Genomic DNA, 23213 nt, shown 5'->3' with positions numbered 1-23213 from the left:
ATTGTTTTCTGTCCTGCCTTTAGATTACTCTGTAGAATCTTTTCTCTAGACTCAGCTACAGTGGCTGCCAATGCTTGGTTCCATGTCTGCATGGATTGGTTGGTTTCTGAAGGATGGGGATGCCGAGTGCTGGGGAAGACAGACCAAGCAGATCTGACCTTACAGACTTGATGCAACTGTCACAGATCTCTTTGCGCAGCAGGTTTTTGAAGCTTGTTTACTGTTTATTGTTAGCCAGAATGATTGTGCTTAGTTTAGAAAACAAAACAAAATCAAGAAAGCAAATGAAGATTAGCAGTAAAATACAAGCCACAGAACCTTGAATTGGGCCCAGAAGAAGATCTGCACCCGGTGCAGGAGGTTTATGATGGCTGTGGTGGGTTCTCGTAAAAACCCTTTCTGCTGTGTTCTGCATCAGTTGAAGCTTCCAGGCTGTCTTCAGAGTCCTGCCACACACAGAATATGTTAGTCAAATAGAGATATTAATAAGGCGTTTGTAATTGTGGCCTGATCAACTTCACAAGGACAGTTTCAGTTGGTAAACCCTCTTAAACTCGTAAAATGCACTCCTAGAAGCAGAGGTGGGTTTAAGAGCAGCCCTATGTTCCTTCATGGGGAGTACAACTCATCTACAACATATTGTAACCCTAATATTGGGTCAGCTTTGCTTCCAAGCACCAGAGCTTTCATTTTATCTGGATTAAAATTCAGTTTGTTTATCTACGTCTATTCCTTCACCACCTCCAGATGCCAGTTAAGGGTTACTCCTACATGCCTAGAATTTGATAGAAATGAGAAGGAGTTGTGCATTGTCAGCAGATTGGTGGTGCTGTACTCCAAATCTGTGGGTGGCCCCTACCAGTGATTCTGTGTAGATGTTAACTAGCATGGGAGGCAAGATGGAACCTCAGAGGCCAAGGGGCTGAGCAGTGATCTTCAAGCACCACCCTCTGCCATGAAGAAGCATAGCCCCTGCAAAACTTTTATCTCCCCCCTCATCCCAGACAATATAAGGATTATGTGCTTGATGGTATTAAAAAACAGAAAAAAAGCTAACGGTGACATACTCCCTCCGACAGACTGTTGTTTCATCAGGTTAGGCAACCAAGGCAGCTTCTGTCTATAACCAGGCTGGAAACCAGACTGAAAGTAATGTGTATCCTGGAGAAATTCCTTTAGTTGACTTAACCTGTGGGTAGGGCTCTGTTTCTGTCAGTGCAATTATAAGCATTTTGCAACCACAAATATTAATACTGTGTTCTTAGAGGGCCCATTGGAAGGTGATGTCCAAATTCCGGTGCTGCTCTAAAAGAGAGTAATTTTGATTCATACATCACAAGCAAGTTGATGGACATGAACCTAGTTCTTTGTCATACATGCATTTCCTCCCTCTTCCCTTTGAATTGCTCATGGAGACTGAAGACAGAAGTCTTCCACTAGCACCAGTTGGTTGTGATGTCTGAGTGCATGGGCCTACACTAACTGAGGTTTCTTTCTTTCTCAATATGTTGGATTCTTAAGCACCCAGGGAGGAGGGATGGAGAGCATGACAATTAACCGGGTTCATCCCTTTATAAAGTTTGCTCATGAAATCTGCTGAACTGAGTCTCTATTGCTGTCCTACTTAAGATCAGAGACAAGAGGAGAAAAAAAAATCTGTGCTTTTCTTCATCAAGGTCAAGGTAGATGTCCTTGAGCCATATAGCTAATTGCTGTGACGCCTTGTAGCTTTGCCATCTCCAGAAATTATTTTCTAATACGAATTCTGTGCCTGGGCGCTCTTGTAGCTGTCTAAGGTTCCTGGAGATTGATGCGTGCATGTTTTAAGTTGGAGAAAGTAGACATGCTACTGACGAACAACAGTGTATTTTAAGAAGGGTTGGCTTTATCGGGCCATGTGGGGTACCATCTTGTGGAACTGCCCTGAGTTTGTTTGAATGAGGAAATGTTCATGTTTCACAGCAGTTGAAATATACCACAAACGTGGGAGAGGACGTTGGGTTCCAAAGGTGTAGAGATTTGTCTAAGTATTATTCTTCGTATATAATCTCAGAAAAGCAATTGCTTGTGCTGAACAATGTCATCACTCTGCACTGGAATAGTACTTTCATGTCTAAATATTTAATACAGTTTATTTTGTTGAAATGTTTTTGCTGACCCTGCTTTAAGTGCTTCCACTGAGATTTGTCCAACACTTGTCTCTTTATTCAGGGTACTTAGAGCAATAAACAGGCAAACCACCTTTCTTTACATTGTCTTAGTTTTCTGTTGATGGAGAAGCTTTTTTACTTGGGGGAGGCGTTATTAAGTCATTGAACTTTTGTGTGTAAAATACATTCCAGCCAAGATGGCTGTTCCTTGACACAGCAGAGTTCTCAAAGCTGCACTTGTTAAAATGCAGTGAAAGCATTTAGAGGAGGGAGGGGGATGGTTGACCCTTCTTCTGCTTGCTTCTGCTCCCTTCAGATCCCACCCCAAGCTTCTCTTTCTCCTTAGGTAGTTTTTTAAAGCGGGGTTTGCAGTGGGTAATCAGTAGATTGCCCTGTGTTTGCCTTGTAACATGCAGTTCTGCTCTCAGTCCCGGGGCATCAAAAAGTAAAACTCCCTCGGGTATTATAGAAAATTGCAGGTTTCTGGTATCATTTGCTGAGATGCAAAAGCGGACTGAGACAATGATGGGACAGTCCAAGAGTACACACATGGTGGATGAAAGCAACCCTCAAAACTTTGTAGCTCAAAAGCAGGACTTTGCACAGAATAAAGCACTCACACACACACATCTTTTACTTTGTATATAATAGAAGGGATGGGAAAAATCTATGGGGGGCGGGGTGCTGAGACCCAGTATTCCTCCCTTTTTTGTCACACACACAAACCCCTCACCAGAGTTTAGATTCTTAGCTTTGGCTGGACGTTGGCCACACACTTTCAGTCAAGACAAGAAACTTTTTTTTCCCCGAGGGAAGGAAGCAGTTGTGATTTCTATGGCTTGTGTTCATGTAGAGGTGCCAGTAATAAAGTTGGGGCATGTAAGGTTATCACAGGAAATGTTCTCTATTCCCAGAGCTTTTCTAAGCATTTTCTTTGTCAGGATTCCTTACTTGAATTCCGTCAGAAATGGAGAGGGGCAAATGTTTCTCCTCACCCCAACTCCTAACAAAAAGTTGTCAGGGGGAGGGAAACCACCCACCTGGCAGTTACAGACAGGAGGTCTAATCTATCTGTCCCACACTGAGCCAGGCAGAAGGGCCGGTTGCAGGGAGGGGCTCTTCTTCTGCCCGGCAAAATTCTCACACGTGTTCCAGTTCTACATTGACGTCGGGGCTTTTTCCTGCCACCTATGATTCCAGAAATGCTTTCACCGCACTACCAAACAGTGTTATTATAGCATCACTTGCCACAGCCTCAGCTGGCCAGAGCAAGGCATCATACAGCCTCATAAACAATTCTGACATAATTGAAAAGGCTGACAAAGAAGGAACAGTTACTTTCACGAGCAAATCAGATTATGCTCAGCAAGTCTCACCTCCATGTTTTACAAGCTGCCTAACCTGATGAAGGAATTTCTTGCAGGTGTCCTGGAGTAAATCTACTAGAGGTGCCCAGTTGTACAGTTTCCACTGTTAGAGAACAATCTTAAGCAAATCTACTCAGAATGCTATTCAGGTCCCTTTGGTGGGCTTTACTGTCAGGAAAGCGTTCTTAGGATGGATGGACCTGTTAGACCCTTTGCTACCAGTAAATTGTATACATGGGGCTGGGATACTGCTGATTTCCTGAGGAAGCTGTAATAAATTGGCATTCTGCTAGAAAATAACCATCCTGTCAACTATGCATCTAGAACCTCTATACTTTAACATCCTTCACAGAGATAGACTGCAGTCTGTCACTAAAAAACCCTAGCATACCTGGCCCCCAAAGTTTAGCACTCACACTTGCTTGCACTTTTAGATTAATGGCATTCACAGCATGCCAACAAATTGATGGCTGGCTTGGAACAACCCCTTCAGCTCCTTTCCCCAAATGCCTGTGCACTGATGACTTTTTAAATAACCAGACTTACGGGAAGAAATCCCATGAGAGATTGCATCAGGACTTCATAAGTCTGGACACGTCCCTTCAGCTGCTTCACTTTCTGGACACCACTGCACAGCAGTATGTTGAGTACAGAAGTATCATCTTGTACCAAAAACCCATGGACCGCTACACAACTTCATGCTTCCAGCTACCCACTCATATAAACAGTATCTACAGCCAACCTCTGTGATGCAGTTGTATTTGTTCTAGATCCTTGGACAGGGACTCATACATCCGGCATCCAGTGAAGTGAAGAAACAGAGTGTCAAGGCCAGATTGGTAATCAGAATGCTACAGGATAGGTCCACAAAAGAAAGTGACAGAGCTCTACTAGTTTTCGCCCACAGCTGTCATCTAAAACCACTCTATCAAAGATGCAGGTGCCAACTCTGTCCCCATTTACACTCAGGCAGCACTATTACGGACCTAATAATGTCATCCATATCATCAAGAGCTCATCCTCCAGGGTCATCTGTCTTTTGTCTGCCAACACTATACTTCTGCTGTCTATGTAGGATAATTAGATAACTCTGTGCAAAAGAATAAATGGACACAAACCTGACATTAAAACACAGCAACATTCAGAAACTAGTGGGAGAATGTTTTGGTCGTCTAGGACACACTGCTGCTGAAAATCAGCATTCTTCAACAAAAGAGCTTCAAAGGAAGTCTTTGAAATTGCTGAATTAGAATTTATCGAGCAACTTGACACTATCTTGTTAGGGCCTACATGAAATTATGGGTTCCGCATGCTATAGTAGTCAAATTAGCTTTTGCTTAGCAAGTCCAGTGAGCTGATATTGGCACCTGTTGTTTCTGCAGTGAAGGTTCACTTGCTTACCTTGTGTAGAGTTAAACTCTGCATAGAAATGTTGACCTCACTGTTCACAATGGTCCTTCCCTCCAGGCCTCTATATATGTCTCTGCCAACTGAGGACATGCGTCTTGCATGTAACAAAGTAGACCTGCATAATAATGATAATGATAATATAAATCTGTTGATCTTTAAATTGTTCGCGGGACTCTTCCCCCCCTCTGTAACAGTCCAGATGCAATTTCTTCTCTGGGTTTTGTGGTTGCATCACAACTGCTGTTTGCCCTAGCAGCTTGTGGGGTGCATAGTGTAGTGAGGAAAATACTTGGTCTTTAAACGACATAAGAATCTTTCGTCTGCTCCTGAGGGCAAGTGCAAGCTACAGATTGGAACTTGCCGTGAATTGTTGCTACGGTCACATCTGTGAACGTGGAGGGGAGTTTCATGTGAACGGCCAGAGTGTGCCCATACATTTGTTGCCATGTTTTGCGATTGCGTGGGCAGCATAGTACAGGAATTATCCCAGACAGCTGCTTGCCAAAGCACATGGAGACCTGATGCTGGTGCCTAGAAACGGGAGGGTCTCCCCCCCCCCCAGTCTGCTTCAGCTCTTCTGCTCTTTAGCCTTGCCTAGAAAATGCTCATTATTAATACTCACTACATTTTTTGAACTGTAATGTTAAAATAACCAAAACTCTAATGTTTGAGATTCATAAAAAGATAGGCCTACGGTATATATCAGAAGCGGAACAGAGCAATAAACCATATCAAATATTCCTTGCAAGGATCCCAGAAAACTAGAATCTTCCTGTATTTTGTTACTGGAAGACTCAAAACTACTTAATAAATGCTTGACTTCCTTCCCAGGTTCTAATACAAACTGTTTGCACTTTATAATTTAAAAAAAATATGATTTCAAGTGCATGTACTTCGTTCTTAACAATGTGGGTTCTTTCTGTAAAGACTAAAATTTAAATAATGTTTAATTGGGTCTGTAGCAAAGGGATTTCTGCTGAGCGCTATGCCAAGGCTCAACAAATCCCAGGTGCCATGGTGTCTAGAAATTTCATTTCAGCACATAGCATTTTCAGCAGTGATTTTATTCTGGTGTCTCTCTGCAACCCCCAGTATAGGTACAAAGCACATTTCTCATCAAAGTATTTTCCGCATTAGGATATGTTTCTGTATGACATAAAATGCATTTGCAAGAATTGCTTGTTATTGCTTATTTGTATGTTAACTTTACACCATTACATGTCAACAAATCAGTTCGTTTGTTAACCAGTTGCTCTCTTTACTGGTTTCAATGTTCAATTAAATTGAATGTTTTAAAGCAATAATGAAATTATGAGAAATTGCAGACGGCGGTATATAAATCGAATGTTGTTGTTGATTAGAGGCTAGCTTTTTGCTGTGGGGATGACAGCCAGGCTTATCTTATATTTACACTTTTGTCAGCGCTTTAACTAAATTACGAGAAATTGTGAAGATCTTAGAAATAGGTTTTATAGTAGCAATAATCAGAAAACCCTGAAAGCTGAAAAAAGAGTCTGGCTCCTAAGTTTTGGGGCTGATTCCTAAAGCCAAATGAAATTTGTCATGGCTTGCATTATATAATTCCTTTCCGTGGTCTGGGAACTAGCCAGAAGCTGTTGGAAGCACAACAAGGTTAGACAAGGGGGGTACATTTTAATTGGGTGAGATTTGTTTTATTTTGTCTGTTTTTTAAAAAAAAAAATTCAGCTTATTTTACGTGTATGCATCCCTCTTGAGCATGAGCAATGAGGTGCTTTGAAAGTTCCAGTGGAAAGATGATCATAGTATGTGGGCTGCCCAGAAGCATAATGTGAAGGTTTCTAGTGAAGCACAGGCAGGTGAGGGAGGAGGGTCAATACCATCGCCCAGAACAGTTTTAATTGGTCCAGGAATCAGGATGCTCACCCACGTTGTGGAGGCTGTTGCCCCTTTTCCCAAGTGAAAGAAAGCATTTTGCTCTGTGCCCCTTCTCCCACCCTTTTCTGTTTGTCTCCCAAGCATATGATGGGAAACGTTCCAGGCTAAACTCTCTCCGTCTTGCCTATTCAGTCCTTCTCTTAGCTCAGGGAACTCCATTTACAACACACCCAACTACCTTGCTTCTGGTACAACGGATACAGTAACCTTTAGTGAAGCTTCTTTGGCTGGCTTGGGTGTGTAGATGAAGACTGGCCTCTGAATTCTGACCAAGATTTTAGCAACATTTCTTCCTTGCACGGCTGTGTGGCCCAGGTTCATTGTGTCCTGCTTTATCAGGGTGGGTGGGTGTTGGTTCTGAGATGTCAGCTGAATATTTTTTGGCTCCTGGCCAGAGGAGATTGCGGGCCCAGTAGCTGTACAGCAGAGTTGGCAGAATCACCGTGTCCCTTTTGCTTCTCACGCAACAAGGCCAGCAGGAGGCTGTGCTTTGCACGAGTCCCACGGACTTGGGAGGACGTGAATTCTGAGCGGAATCCTAGCCAGGTCTTCTTGCTTCCTGCCAGAACGCACAAAAGCCGTCCGCTATTATTGTTCCCTTGCATTCCTGCACTCTGGACAGCAGCTCGGGTGCAGGCAGAGCAGCAATCTCTGGGCGGATTCCATGCCGTAGCGCTAATTCAGAAGAGAATGCGGAGTCAGAGAGCTGTGAATCTTCCTAGCAGGCTGAGCTGGAGACTCCATTTTCTGTGCTGGCTGCTGGGGAGTCCCTTGCATGGCAGAGCCTTGTCTCACTTCCATTGGAAGGAGGTGGAGTCTCTCCCTCCTCCTCTCCTCCCCTCCCCTCCATTGTCGGCAGCCGCTGAAGCAGCCGGTGCACCTGCTTCCGTCTCTGCGACGGAGATGCTCTAGCTCTCTTTTGGAGGTTGCGCTTCCAGGCATCTGTCTGCGTCTGAGTACATTGCACCGAAAGGGGCAGAAGAAAACAATGCCACTCGTGCGCCCCTGGCCACGCCACCCCCGCTGGAAGCAGCTATGACTCTGCCAGGCCGTGTCTCCTGTTCCATGCTCAACTGCTTTGTAAGTGGTCTCCCTTTCTCATCCTCCCTCCCCCCCGCACCCCGCCCCTTTTCTTTTCTGTGCTGCCTGCTTGCATGTGAGGCTGCTGGTAAGTCTGCATTTCCCTCCATGTCTTCAGAAGGGTGAGGGAGGAGAGGGCAAGGAGGCTGAAAGCTCAGCATCCAATGAATTGCCCCCCTAGAGGCAATCTGACCCTTTTCTGCAGCTCCCTCTCCTCCTCCCCCCATTGATCTCATATGCTTCCTGCAGATGCTGTTGGGCTGATCCCTTCTGGAAGGTTAGAGGTCACAGCCCCTGTGATTGCAAAATAGTTGCATAGGCCCTCATTGAGCAAAGCCCAATGGGCAAGGCAGGCAGGAAGTCAGATCCCTGCTCCGGGAGGACGCAGTGCAGTGGCCTTGGCCTGCTGAGGACAAATTCCCCATCAGTCTTGCAAGTGCCGGTCTCTCTTTCTGACAGCTCTGGTGCTTCTGTCTCGGGCTTCCCTGGATCACAGTCACATGGCTGTCTGGGAAAGGGGTCCAGACTTGGTGAAGTGCAGGCCTTTCCATCATTGCGGTTGCTGATTTGTTGCTGAAACCAGGATGGGCAGCTGCTGCCGATTCTTTCTTGATTGAAGGATGAGGAGATGGTCCACCAGCTGAGTAGGAGTGGGGAAAGTGCCCTGCTCCCTGCCTGTGGTAAGCTAACCTCCTCTGAGGGAGGTCCCTCCTCTCCACCCTGCCCACAGCAGGCTGTAACGGGTTGCACTTCTGTGTGCAGTTTACTTAGCATGAAGTGCTCTGACCTCTCGATGGCTGAGCCGTAGGAACAGCATTGACCAGGCCACAAAGTATGTGCAGCTTGGACTTACTGATTCTGAAAGGAAAAAGGAATCTTGTGGAAAATCTTTTAGTTCTAGAATGGTGTGCTAGCCTCACCAGTCGATTGAGAGATGTCCCTGTGCATGTGCGCGTGAGCAGCAGAGCCCTTGCTAGTTGTTGTAGTGTCATACAGTACAAATTAAGAAGGTAGGCATTTTTACATGTTATTAACTGTGCCTCTGAAGCTATCAAGCCAGGCCCCCAGTCCATCTTGCTTGGTATTATCTCCTTTAATTGGCATTGGCTCTCCTGGGTCTCAGACATTGGTGGGTCTTTCCCAGCACCCACTCCCTAATGTGCCAGGATGTGCTCAGCCTCAGAGCTGCATCTCCTGTGGCTAAAAGCAAAACATTGTAACTGCTGATTTCTCTTGATGAACATGTGAAAGGTGCCTTGTGGTGAGGTAGACCCAAACTACCCCATTGTCTTCCCTCAGCAGTAGCAATAGCAGCAGCAGCAATAATACTACTAATAATAATGCAGTTTTATACTGCTCTTTTAGACAGATTAGCACCCCACTTAGAACAATGAACAAAGTTAGTGTTGTTATTATCCCCTAATACGAGCTGGGGCTGAGGTCTTGGCTTACCCAAGACCATTTGCCGAGTTCATGGCAGTAGTGTGATTTGAACCAGCAGAATGCTGATTTGCAGTCCAACCACTTAACCGCTATTCACATTTCCAGGGTCATGGGCAGAGAAAGGTCTTTCCTAATATCTTCTCTGTGTCTAATTTGAGGTGCCAGGGATTTTACCTAGGATCTTCTGCATGCTCTACCACTAAGTCACGGCCCCTTCTTTGAACTGGCGTGTGCTCTGTGAACAGAAATGTACAGGAACCCTAACTCCAGGGGCAGCTGGGGTGGTAGTGGAGGAGTGGCTGAATCTCTGTGTTCTTCCTGGGATGTTTGCTACTGTTTTTATTACTGCTTACCAATGCATGTGGTGCTTTGCAGAGGAACATACGGGTTTTTTTCCACAAGGTCCCTGCCCCAAGAATCCTGTTGTCTAAATTTTGACCGAGCAGAAGACGGCAAGGGACAGACAGCGGTGCAGAGACCAGGGAAAGGATATGAGGCACATGTACTTAGGTACTGAGAACTGAGGCATGTTCTAAAGGAGGGAAATGAGAGGAGAAAAAAGAATAGCACCATAAGGAAGTGTCCTTATGCATAGATCTGGGCATGCAGTTTGCCCTGCGGCGAGGAGTGCCCTCCACCATGCAGGGCGTGAGTGCAGGTTATAAACTGACTATGTTGATCCTGTGGCAGGAATGGACATGTGCATGTGTGTGAAGGTCTGACCAAAGTTAATGGTGATAAGAAAGATGTGGGCAAATGGTTAAAATTGATCTCCTGTGCTATGGCCAGGCCTCTCTGCCTTCACTGAATATCAAGTACTTTATATTGCATACTTGGGAGTAATCAAATGGCAAGATCTCTTATTAAAAACGTTGCTGTTCAGTGTTTTGTACTGATGATTTAATTTTTGATATTTAAAAAAGCCATATCACACACTCAATTAGGACCAACCCAATCTCACAAACCAGTGTGCAGAACTCTCCAGAACTTTTAATTAGACTCAATGTTAAGAAACAAAAGAGGTGAAGAGGGAAGAGAGGGAAAAGATTTTCAAGCCCTGATTTTAAGGCCTCTTGACTACGTCCTATATAGGGAGATTTGAATAGATAGTGATGGGTAGAGCTGGTATAAGACTGCTTCTTCAGGTCTTTTGGGAAGAAGGGAAATGGCAGCCTCCCGCTGAAAATATGAAATCCAGTAGTGGATCAAATGTTTCCGTAAGTCGGCAAGCAAAATGGAAGGCAGAAAGATGTCCAGATCTGATGGCATGAAAGAATAAGCTGTGTGAATATGCGTCAGTGGCAAAATTAACATCTTATTTTGACACTGTTACGGTTATGCCTATAAAGGTTCTGTCTTGGAACATCTTATTTACACAATAGGCCATTTTCAGAATTTCAAGATAAATGGAAAGTGTTTTTTGATTACATAGTCAAAAATTAAGAATAATTAAGAACATTTATTATTAGAAATGAAGCCAGACGGAAAGATACTTAAATACAAGTGAAAAATTAAGAACTGTACATAAGGAAGTTCTATTTAGATATATGATTTAATTGATGACAATATGATTTAAATGATGATAGTTTATTCATTGTCTTTTTCTATATGATCCAGATGATGTGTTTAGATTATATGCTTGATCTAGATGATTATTGGTGACTGTAGTAATGGTTGATTGTAGCGGTATGATTTAGATAATAGTATGATTGTAGCTTATGTCTTGTGTGTTTGAGTTCATTAATTGAAATAAAAAAAAATTTTTAAATGTCTCTAACACCAAATAGAACACGTGTTATCAGATTGTCTGTCACAAACATACTTGCCATGGGACCATTTTTTAGCATTCAGTTGTATTATAGACAAGCTAAAGTCCAGTGGACTTTGCTACTTGTCTTCAGTTTTTGCAGTTTCATCTCAACTGAACCCTCCCCCCCCCCCCCCGCCACCAAGATTCTGGCTTGCCAGGTTTTCTGAGTATCTGGCTTGATATAACACTTCTGTACTGGAAATGTACTGTGCATGCTTATAGAAAACAGTATTCCCATATCTGCCAGCAGCGCTGCTGTCAAGGGATTGGGTGCTGCCATCTTGAATATGCAACCAGATGGTATAAGCTTGTCATGTATCTTAGTGGCTCATTAACGCACAATCTCCGTGCATATCCAAAGTATGTTTGATAGTTTCTTATTGGGGGAACTGTTGAGACTGACAGTGCAATTCTAAGCAGAGTAACTCTATTTAGGATTATTGCACTGTGAAAGACATTTGAGGTTGCGTTAAAGCTTTGGGGGTAACTGCAGGAAGTTTCTCCTCAGCGCTGCCAACAAAATAGCGCAGTCTTGATCCCTCTCTTAGCAGAGGCACGAGCCCTTACAAGTATTACTTTTTTTAAAAAGGCTGAAAAATGGTAATTCCTAAACCCTTTTCTCCCTGTTTCCTCTCTTGCCCTATTAAATGCCTCCCCACCCCCAAATGTGGAAGAGAAGCCAAGTGTTTAATAAAAGGTGAAACGACTCACATCGTGAAGTTGAAAAGCAAGCAAAAATCTAGTTTGATATATTTAGTAGCGAATGTGCATGTTTCAGTGCTGAATTTCCAATTAAGGATGATGTCATTTTCCAAGGGGGAAAGGTTTTTTTTTCTTTTCTTTTAATGCATACTTGAAATTCTGGTCTTTTTCCATGCCTGAAAGTAGCCCAAAGTGATTGCTAAATCCAGAATGCATAAAGCCACGCCTCTAATAGGATCAAGTGCAGGGGCATCCAAAATGAATTTCTCCAAGGCTTGAAAAGGAACCTATGAAGCTGCCTTATATTCAGATGCTTAGTACACGTAGCTCCGTCTTTCATCATCTGAGCTGGCAGTAGCTCTCCAAGATTTCAGGCAGAGAAGGAAGGAAGGCAGGCAGGGCACTTTTTGCGTGTAATGCCTGTGCTGTAGCCCTGAGCCACTACTTTTATTATGTGGCTGGAACATAGGCTTTCTTCTCCCAAAACGTTTCCACTTCAGCAAGGTCCGCTAGTAACTGCAGCCCTTTGTGGAGTTTAAAACTTTTGTCTTTTTAAAAATATAAATGCTTTGGCTGTGTTCTTCTTGAATACCACTGCTGGCAGTGGGTCACAGGTTTAGCAGAAAAAGTAAATGGGTGAAGCTGCTTTATATCAGTTCAGCTCATTGGTCTATTAAGTACAGCACTCTGAACGGACAACAGCTCTTTCAAGCAGACAGAGGGTCTTCCGTAGTACTTCTGTCTGAGAAACTTTTAAACTTCATTGTTCCTGGGACCTTCTGAACACATAAATGTGCTACCCTTTTAGATTAGGATTATAAAGGCATAAGGCCTACATCCTTTTTTCACATGGCTTTAAATCCCCAGCCATCACTGTCCATTCCCAGCAAAAACGCTGTCCTTTAAAAGAGGGAAGTGTGAAGCCAGGACCTAGGTCACCTTGCATAATACACTGATTTCTCAGAAGCTCTGACTGTCCTTATAGTGTCCTCAGATTTTCCTCATGTTTTATGAAGTTGAGATAAATAATATCATGGGGAGATAGTTTCGGGTGGGTAGCAGTATTAGTCTGTAGATGTAGATTAAGTTTTCTAGAGTATAAGCTTTCATGAGTCAAAGCTCACTTTGTCAGATCAGCTATTGGTAAAAATAAAATAATATGAGAAGGAAAGAAAAAAGCAGCCCCAAGCCTTACTTGATGTCCCTGCAAGGGGTGAAAATGGAATTTTAAGGCTATGGAAAATATCAGTGGAGAAATGAATGGAACCACGTTGGAAGTTATAGCCAGGTTAAAAATGAAACCCACCCACTCCCTCCAGGGCTGGATGAAATATCTCGAACACCTGGCCCCTTAAAAGGAATGTATGCTGCTTCCTAGGAATTTGAAATATTTCCCCCCATCCTGCTAACTTCCTGAGTAAACCCCAAAGCCAACAAAAGACTTGCGGCTCCTTCTATGCTCTGAAAAGGGCAGATGAGAAATTGCAAGGGGAATCCCAATCTTAATGAGAGAGCTGCCTGAAGGCTGCCCTGGCCATGTTAAGAACAGGACCAGGACTGCAAAAAAGCGTAGGGTTCCCCCCCCCCCCCATCTCACTTCTCTTGTGCAAATAAAAGCAATCAATTTCTGGGAAAAGAGCAAAGAGCAAGAGTCCAGTAGCACCTATAAGACTAACAAAATTTATAGTACGGTATGAGCTTTCATGAGTCACAGCTCACTTCTTCAGTTCTGAATAATTGAGCTGTGACTCACGAAAGCTCATACCCTACCACAAATTTTGTTAGTCTTATAGGTGCTACTGGACTCTTGCTCTTTTCCACTGCTACAGACTAACATGGCTACCCAGCCTCAGCAAAGAGAACAGCCTTAGAAAAATAACAGGCAGCTTATCTGCACCACAGTTTTAAATCCATCTGAATTGTCATAGCATCCTACCCAAGAATGCTGGGAACTGTAGTTTCCTTACGGTGACTCGTATTGACTGACTGAGAATGCTCTGCATCATGCTTGGAGTACGGTTCCCACAGTATTTAAAGGGAGCCATTACAGGTATATCAGTCTCATACTGATTTAACTTGGTTAGTGCCAACGTGATCCAAGAAGGACTGTGGAAGATGGTTCACAAAGTGGTTTTAGGATTAGGGGCACTGAGACAGAATCTAAAATTAGATCAGAAAGCTGCCTGGACTTGGAAGGAGAGTAGAAGCATGTCACTTAGGGAAAGGGGCATGTTTGTAAAAAATGAAAAGCAGAGATTGGCTGTGAAGCCTTTAGAATTAAAGCAAAGATGATCCAGGATCCAGTCCACACCTTAGAGACAACTTGCCTAGCTGTGACAAAAAAGGATAGCGATTCTGGGCAAAGGAATGTGGCCACATTCTAGACCTTGAAAAGTAGATGTTGATCATACTTTATCTAATAGATATTTTAGATTAGACATGCTAATCCTTTGGAATATCCCCCCCCCCAAAAAAAACTTTGGGCTTTTTCATTTTGTTTTTTAATATATACAGTGAGATTTTCCCTTTTGGTGGAGGCTTACTCCCCTCTGATACAAGTCCTGAGCTGCAGTCATGGTTCCATAGCAATGCAAAAAATCAATAGAATAAGTTACTCCTCATTGCAGATGCTCTGTAACATCTAGGTCCTGTAATCTTTGCTGGTTAATCTCTCCCGAGAAAGGCTGCATTGCCTGTGCCCATGTAAAGCTACATCCTGTAAGGGAATAGATTATTTGATAGGTGGGGCACAGCAGGTGTGGGAACAACCAGTCTCTTTTGCACTGGGGGAGGGTGTGTTCTCTGCAGTGGGGTAGCTGTTTGTGTGTGCGTGCGCATGTTTGTGTTAATCTGACATGCATGTCTGAACTCGTCCTCTTGTGTTTGGCATTCAGGGTGAGGAAGGCCCTCCCAGTCTGGAGTACATCCAGGCCAAGGACTTGTTTCCCCACAAAGAGCTGGTTAAGGAAGAAGAATCTTTACAGGTACGCAACCTAGGGTTGGGGCGGGTGGGGCCTATCAAGTGGTATTGTTTGCATTGTAGAACTGGGTGGAGTTTAAGGCCGGAACGGGGGACCGCATGTCTGAAAGGCATCTTGTTGCAAGCAGGAAGCTGAAGATCCTGGTCTTAAGACTTTTGGGGATGCACAGCTGCCTCTCAGGTGCTGCTCAAGGCTTGTTTGCCTAACAAGGCTTGTTAATCTAGTTCCTTCTGCTATGCTTCTCCTACTTGGAGGGGTCAGAGGAATCCAGGCAATGTCAGTTTGCTACGTTCGCTGTTACAGTACATTTTCCCTCCGAAGTGCTGGAGATTTGTGAGGAAAAAAGACTGTTAAATACTAGGCAAGAAATCAAAAAGTCGCCGTGTTCTTTGTGGCCCAAAGTGGGTTATCATTAAGTGCCAATCTGAGCTATTCATGGCAATAAGCTGGGGCAGTTAACAGGCAAGAAAAGAAATTTTTTGAAAGTTGCAGAGCTTACTGGCAGTGACCATTGTTGGCCCCAGAGAATGAGAAAAATATAGTAAGAAAGATCACCCTTTTTATTGGGCCAGTTAATGTTTATAATAACAGGAAACAAAGTTTTAGGGTTACACAGATTTCTTCTTCAGACATCGATATCTAGGGCAGAAAAATATGGCTGTGAAATTAGCTCTTGCTGCTTAACTTTTTAAAATAACCTCTAGAAGCAATTGATGTAACACTTTCAAAGGCTTCCCTTATCCTGGTGTCCTTGAATTTTTAGGATGTTCCATAGCCACATTTACATTCATTTACCTTGCAGTTTATTTTTGGATTGATTGATTAAAATATTCATATTCTCTCTTTCCTGCATGGACTCAAGGCAGCTCACAACATTTCATTAAAAACCGCAATCAAAATCACAAAAGAACACAGAAATTTCACTGCCTGAAGTCCTCACACCACCTTTAAAGCCCTGGATGAGCATTAATGGTTTGCAGTGTCTTCTAAAGACAACAAGCAAATGCCACCTATCCTTTATACCTCCTCTAGGAGCCTCTTCCACAAAGTGGGAGCCACTGCAGAAAGGAGCAAGCTCTGGTGGATGTCAGATGGGCAACCCTGAGTAGGGGAATAGATGTACTAGGAAGATGAAGAGGAAACCCAAGTGATGGAGGTTTCCATCTGAATTAAAAGTGCTAAGTTAAAACTGGTGGTTATGGTGAAAGTCACCATCCAGGTTAAGCAAGGGTGAAATGTCACATGGACATGGATACCACAGTTCTCCAAATATACTTAGGCAGATGCGCACAACTATATATTTTTTTTAATTTAAATTTTATTTATACTTTGCTTTTCTTCCCCACCTCCATTTTAAGGTACTGAAGGCAGTTTCCGAAACCTCATTAAAATCCATTAAAACTGTCCTTCATCAATACGATACAATAGAAGAGCATTAATAATAGATAAAAAAACTTGCAGCAGTAATATAAAGTACTTCAGCATGGCTGTAAAACCAAGAGCCGCAAAGCAAAGTGGCAGGCCAAATTGACAGAAACACCAGCAATCTCCAAGTACCTGGGCAAAAAGCAAGATTTAGCCTACAGCTGTAAAGCTAATAGCTTTGGTGCCATGCGGAGTGTTGCAGAGAGTTTTGATGAGCAAGGCACCACAGCAGAGAACATCTTATTCTCGGTGGCTACTTGCCACATCTCTGCAGGTGTGAGCACATCAAATAGGGCCTCGGGAGATTCAAAGTTTGGATCAAGCTGTCCTCTGGATGCCATGCTCTGGACTGTGCATTTCTTATACTTCTGCTTCGAAACCATCCAGCAGTGAGCCCTAGGAAAATGAGAGGAACTTTCAGTGACTGTCCCATACCTGGGGACTTCCATTTCTCCAGTGGTTTGCTAAATCCTCTTTCCGAAGCACTGCAAGAGGGGTTTGCTTTTGACATGACTGGGCATCAAGTTTTTATTGGGAATGCATTTGTAGCTCATTTCTTTTGTTGGCTTGATGTTTTAAAACACCATCCCAGGCCTGACAATATTAATTCAAAGTAAAATAGATGCTGTGTCCAGTTTCAAGAGTCAAGATTCAACTTAACTCTCCCTTCTCTTTTGTGAGCACAATTATGTGCACTGCTCGTTGATGATTGATTAAACTTAGGAATGACCGAGAACTTCCAGTGAGTAGATTTTGGAATAGCCTTCAGTTCTGCTGTGTCACTGTTGGCTGAAGCAGTATAGGGACAAAAAACCCAGATTGGCTTTCCATTGAACATGGGCATTCCCCCCACCACCCACCCATTTTAGGGGCATGAAACCTCATAATTTCTCAGTGCTGCTTCAGAGATATGAGGGTTGGCTCTGAAGAGGTAAAAGAAATGCAAGGTCCTATGGATGCTGCAGAACCCCTTCTGGTGCCAGCAGCCAGATCACACTCTGCCAACATGATTCCACAGTCCTGTGGGAATTTCAAGTGTTAAACTTTCCAGTTAACCAGCAAAACTATTAGATCCATTTATAAACAATAATAATATTTGGTTTATATACCGCCCTTCAGGACAACTTAATGCCACTCTTAGAGCAGTTTATAAAGTGTGTTGTTATTCTCACAGCAATCACCCTGTGAGGTGGGTGGGGCAGAGAGAGCTCTGAAAGAGCTGTGACTGACCCAAGGTCACCCAGCTGGCTTCAAGCAGAGGAGTGGGGAATCAAACCTGGCTCTCCAGATTAGAGTCCTGCTGCTTTTAACATCCACTACACCAAACTATTTCAGCCAGGGGGATAAGAAAAGATTGAACACTAGGGTTTAAATGCAGCAAATACTGAGCTGTGCAAACTTCTATAGGACTTGGTATCTTTTCCTCATCAAGCTCTTTTAAAATATGGCTTTATTTATTTATTTCTTGCTTATATCACACCCTGCTTCCAAATCAAATTGGAAGATAATTGTTAAAATAGAACCCTTGATGGAGCTGGTCATGTTCATTTGTGATTCAGTCAAGAACTTCTCTGTTGGATGCGACGCCTCCCAGAATTTCTGCCATTTCTTTGCTCCTTCTTGGCCCAGCTGGTTTAGGGAGAGAGCGCTCCTCCATGCTGTCTTCCTATGTCACAGACAACAAGGGTCTCCATGGGGAGGAGCTGAAAATGGATAAGAACAGCCCCAGAATACTAAAAAATAGAGAGCAAGGTCCAGGCACTACGCTCTGGTCGCTCAGCCTTCTGCCCGCAAAGCACCTCCTATTGACAGATCAGCCCCAGGCTGCAATTCTGAAGGGTGAACATATGCTGCTGAAGAACAGAAGCAGTGGTTTAGTTTACATTCCATCTTCACAATGCCTCTCGGACCAAGACCAGTTTTATTTTCAAATAGGGGGCCTGTGCTGCAGACCGGCATGTCTTCCTTAAAAACAAGGCCTCAAAATGCCAGACCCTACATTTCAGCCTTTGACCTTTGTTGTGAACCTCCACTCCTATCCTGTGCATGTGGGAATGCCTTTTTTTTTTTTTTGGTTTGGGTTATTTGTACCCTGCCTCTCCAGAATCTGCTCAAGAGAGCATGTGGGGTGTGAGACCAGAGTGCCAGTTGCTTCAGCTGTGCTCCTTTCTCCTCTTCCCAGGTCCCATTCACGGTGCTGCAGGGAGAGGGTGTGGAATACCTGGGCCATGCGAGTGACGCCATCATTGCCATCTCCAACTACCGGCTCCATATCAAGTTTAAGGACTCTGTAATCAATGTAAGTCTTGCTGTATGTTGGGTAGTTTGTTCTGCCAGTGGTTTATGACAGCGGTGACCCCCCCCATACACACACACACAGGAAGTTGGAAGGAGCCAGAAGGCTATTTGGTCTTCCCTTCCACCCCTGCTGACCCATTTAGGCACTTACCCTCACACCCACTCCATGTTCCCAGTCAACCCAGACTGCTTGCAGAGCAGATCTTTCCACATGACCCATGCACCAGCAAGGAAAGGAGTACTGCTAGGGAATGGGAGGGTCAGTTTCTCTTGTATTGCCTGAGCAAAGCTAGGCCCTTGCTTTGTTTAGGGGAATATAATGGCATTCTGCTTCCTCCATACGTTGCCTTGAGCTGGTACTGAGAAGCCACGATTGCTGCACTGGAGGTAGCAAAATCTGTGTAGTCCCTTTTCTGTTCTTACTCTCTGCGGCACTGAGACTCCTACGTTGTTCCTCTTCCTTAGTCTCTTTAAACTAAATTGAGATAACCTATTTTAGCCATGCGTGGACCAGGTCACAGGGATGGGTCACTTCTGCAGCTTATAGGCCAGTCACCTCTGACTGATCTACTGCTTGCTTTGGCTGCCTCTTCTCCTCTAGGCAATTTTGCATGAAGGCTCCCTTGAGAAAGAGGGAGAGCGAAGCTGTCCTGCTGTCAACACGGTTCTCCTAGCTTTTCTAACAAAAGCCGCCACCATCCAAAAAACATTTTGAATAGGAACTGAAGCCCATTAAAATCCCGTGTTAGGCAAGGCAACTGCCTTGCTTTTGTGATCACAGAACCTCTGCAACTCTGATTCCTGCTAGATGATTTTTGGCTTTTGTGAGTTGCAGACCAGCTAATAGCTCCTCATGGAATTGATGCTGAGTGTCCACTTGGTTGTTGTCACCTGAAAGCAAAGGACTGATCTGTGAGCCCTTCTTTCAAGCTGTGCCTATGAGCGGAGGAGTATTCTCTTTTCAAAGGGGCCTTTCCAGACCAGCTGACTTGTGATTTCTGGTCCCTTGAAATGAATGTTCAAGGTTCTTTGGCCTTATTGAGCCTTTTTGTTCCCAAAATCCTCCCCCTCTCTCTCAGGATGAGTTTCTGTCTAGAGATATTCTGGATGTCTTGAAGCCATGGCAAAGGTGTTCTTTTTCCCTGGCGGAAAAATGGATTTTGTGGAAATTGCAATACATACACTACTTAGTTCCGAATCCACCCTAAACTTCTTTTACTGCTTTGACAGTATAAGGTGCATAATTTATAACTGAGAACATACAAAACTGTACTATTTAGTATATTTATGAAATTCAAAAAGAAAATATTTTTTTTCCTACAAGCGAAATTGCAAATATATTCTGTTCAGGAGAGAGAACTGCAAAAAGCTGTCTCTTGTGCTACTGTAACACATTTTATCTTAGTTTTTGGTCACTGAGGAGGGAGGAAAAAATAAAAATTGAAAACACAATATTAGTAGAGGGGAGAAAGAGTGTTATTTGAACATAAACATTCTCTAATGCTGTAGATTGTCTTACATAAAATCTGCATACTGTACATTCGGGGTGAAACCTTGTCATTCCAAAAGAAATGATGTTTCATGGCAGGGTTTTTTTTAGTCCTTTCTAAAATTTTCAATCTACTGGAAAAAACTCATTAAAAGACCTTGGAGGGGGGAATGCTATACACCCCCCCCTCTCATTGTTCTGGGCTTTTTCTGGGCCTTCACATCTCTGTTTCTTTCTCTGTCTTCCACATTCACCACTTGTATCCAACCTGTGAAATTGCTTCCATGTAGCATTTCGGATGGCATGCAATTTGGAGCCAGGTGACTCTAGGGCATGGTGTGCAGGGTGTCTGCTTGTAGAGTCCGGAATAGCGTCTGCCTGCTCACGTGTGCCGGCGTCTCTGTTTTAGGTGCCTTTGAGGATGATGGAAAGCGTGGAGAGTCGGGACATGTTCCAGCTTCATATTGTCTGCAAGGATTCCAAAGTAGTCAGGTAGCTGCTGCCTTATGCCATCTTGAGTATTACAGCTGGGGCAGAATAGAACTGGGCTCTTCATCCTGCAATGTGGCCCATCTGTAGTCCAACTGCTGCCATCAAAACCTGACTGTTGTCATGTTGGATCAGGGCCAGTATCCCACAGCAGCTCACTAGATGCCTGGAGGAACTTCGCCAGCATCTGTTTCTCGGAGGCAGATGGGCTCTATACATGCAGGTTGTTTTTAGCTGGCGTGGCTAATAGTAGTTGATAGACCGGCTCTACCTTAAGCTGTCCAGCTGTGTTTGTGTTAGTCATCTAGGCTAGTCGCTGTTGCCACTAGTCCCAGAAAAGAGTGCATAGTTCAGTGTTTACTGCATTCAGGGTTTTTTGGACATGTTTATTTTGACATACACACGCACAGTCCAGATGAAAAACCCCTGGTAAGTGTTACCTTCTTGCAGCAGGTGAATGGGTACATCTCTGTGTTTTGCAGGTGCCATTTCTCTACTTTCAAGCAATGCCAGGAGTGGCTGAAGCGGCTAAGCCGAGCCATCGCTCGCCCTACAAAGCCAGAAGATCTGTTTGCGTTTGCTTATCATGCCTGGTGCTTGGGGGTTTGTGCTGATGAAGAGGACCAACATGCCCACCTCTGCCGCCCAGGTGAACTCTCAGGCAGCTTCCAAGATGATTTCCAAAAGGTCATGGGGGTGATGTTGATGACCTTTTGACATGGCATATTGGTGCTGTGTATTGTTCTCCCTTTCTCAACTATCGAGAGACATATCAGAAGCGCCACCAGAATGCATGACATTCTTTTGTCTGGAGTCCTCTGTGTGGACCATCATTAACCATGTTTGCCTTTGCAGGAGACCATGTAAAATACCGATTTGAGATGGAGCTGGCCCGGATGGGCTTTGACTTGCAGAACGTTTGGAGGGTTTCTGGCATCAACAACAATTACAAGTGAGTCGTGAGTTCTGTTTGATCCTCCAGAGAGAGAGAGAGAGAGAGAGAGAGAGCACCCACAGTGGCAGTGCAGGATGCTTGATGAAGTTCAGACTAGAAATGCAGGACTGACTTCACAATACAGTGGCAAAAAGCCCAGCAAGTTGTTGGATTGTTGACCCTTCTTTTCAGGCAGAGGCCAGCTCCTAAATTTGCTTAATAGCAATTTAAAATACGAGCATAAATTAAAAATCTATTAAAAGGTGTTTGGGAAAGCAGTTCTTAGCGAGGAGTGGGTCTCTGTACAATAGAAGGGTGCTGAGCTGTTCCCTATTTCTCTCTAGCCTCAAGAATCAGTATCCTTGTCGTGTGGATATAGGTGTGTTCTGTGTTGCAAAAGCTCCAGCTGGTGCTGAAAATAATTGTATTATCTGAGCACAAATAAACTCCTTCCCCAATTCCCATGGATCCCTTTCAGTCTGGACCAGGCTTGGCTGGGAGCACGTTTGCCTTTCAGTGATTCCATTTTCTTAGTACCTAATAGCCACCTTGTCATCTGTCAAGATCCCTGGCTTTCCTGTTCCCAACCAAATGGCATTTTTGGAAGCATCAAGTGTGCTTATTGATGGTCCCTTAATACAGATTCCTTTACAAGTTAAAAAGTTTTGAAGTTTGATGTCACTTCAGTTATTCCCATCTCATGGCCAGACTCTGTGGGGGTTTTTTTCCTCTGTAGGTTGTGTACAAGCTATCCGCAGAAGCTCCTTGTTCCTGTCTGGATCACCGATAAGGAGCTGGAGAATGTGGCTTCTTTTCGGTCTTGGAAGAGAATTCCAGCAGTTGTGTACAGGTAAGAAAACATCTGTTCTGTAGAAGATCACGAGTCCAGGGACAGTTGAAGGGGATGTGTTGGTAGAGTTGCTGCAACTCTATTTGATATTCACACTCTCCTCCGTCCAGTTTTTCTTGGCTTCTTAAAACAGTACTGCAGAACTTCACTGAGGTGTTAATTCGTCACATTGTCCACCAAGAGAATGGGTCAGAAAGCAGCAGCTTTTAACTGAGAAGATTAGATTTATGTCTGTGTGATGAACTAAAAGAGCTGTTGCGAACTGAAACAGTTATGTCCGAGAATTCTGGGAATTGTCTTTCTTTGGAGACTCCCAAAACAAGATTTCATGAGTATCTCATCAGATGCTTTATTTTTAAATTTCTAGTCAACCTTTTGACCAAAATCAGACCCTAAAGGCAGTTGTACATAGTGATAGAGTGACCTGCATTAGGGCAGACTGTCTAGGATAGTTGACTTTCAGCTAGTGGGTAAAGACTCACAACTGGGTGACAACCTGACCGAAGATGGGTCCCACCACCAGCACTATCACCCTGTACACTTTTGCATGTTTGGGTTAAAGGTGGGTCATGTGTCTGGAAGGCTGAAGACTACCACTGTAGGTGGCCTGTTGCGTTCATGGCCAAGTATGGGATTATGCACTTGACTTAAGTATCTCTCTTGCTGTTCAACATAGTTTTAGACATAGTCCCTTACATATCGGGCCATTGTGAGATTGAGTTCCATTGTTCTGCCTTCCTCAGAATATTTCATTTTAATAAATTATTCTGCTAACAGTGTTATGGGGCAAAACGTAAAGACCCATCTCCAGTAAGGAAATTTCCAAGCAAGATTTAATATTTTTGCAGAAGATCCTGGAAAGCCAAGG

General features: G+C 43.8%; 1 protein-coding gene across 3 annotated transcripts in view; it reads left to right on the top strand.

The window, feature by feature from the left end:
- MTMR4 (myotubularin related protein 4) overlaps positions 1 to 23213 on the top strand; it is a 45444-nt gene that overhangs the window by 6600 nt on the left and 15631 nt on the right. For all 3 annotated transcript variants that reach the window (XM_055002088.1, XM_055002089.1, XM_055002090.1), the window contains exons 4-9: positions 14774 to 14863; positions 18468 to 18584; positions 20482 to 20564; positions 21044 to 21210; positions 21417 to 21513; positions 22232 to 22345. In XM_055002088.1, the coding sequence (XP_054858063.1) occupies positions 14774 to 14863; positions 18468 to 18584; positions 20482 to 20564; positions 21044 to 21210; positions 21417 to 21513; positions 22232 to 22345 (668 nt within the window). The remainder of the gene's footprint in view (positions 1 to 14773; positions 14864 to 18467; positions 18585 to 20481; positions 20565 to 21043; positions 21211 to 21416; positions 21514 to 22231; positions 22346 to 23213) is intronic.

Source organism: Eublepharis macularius, chromosome 17 (assembly GCF_028583425.1).
Source record: "Eublepharis macularius isolate TG4126 chromosome 17, MPM_Emac_v1.0, whole genome shotgun sequence".
In the NCBI taxonomy this organism is placed as follows: domain Eukaryota; kingdom Metazoa; phylum Chordata; class Lepidosauria; order Squamata; family Eublepharidae; genus Eublepharis; species Eublepharis macularius.
Note: the sequence above shows the minus strand (reverse complement) of the source record. Positions and strands in the feature narration are given on the sequence as shown.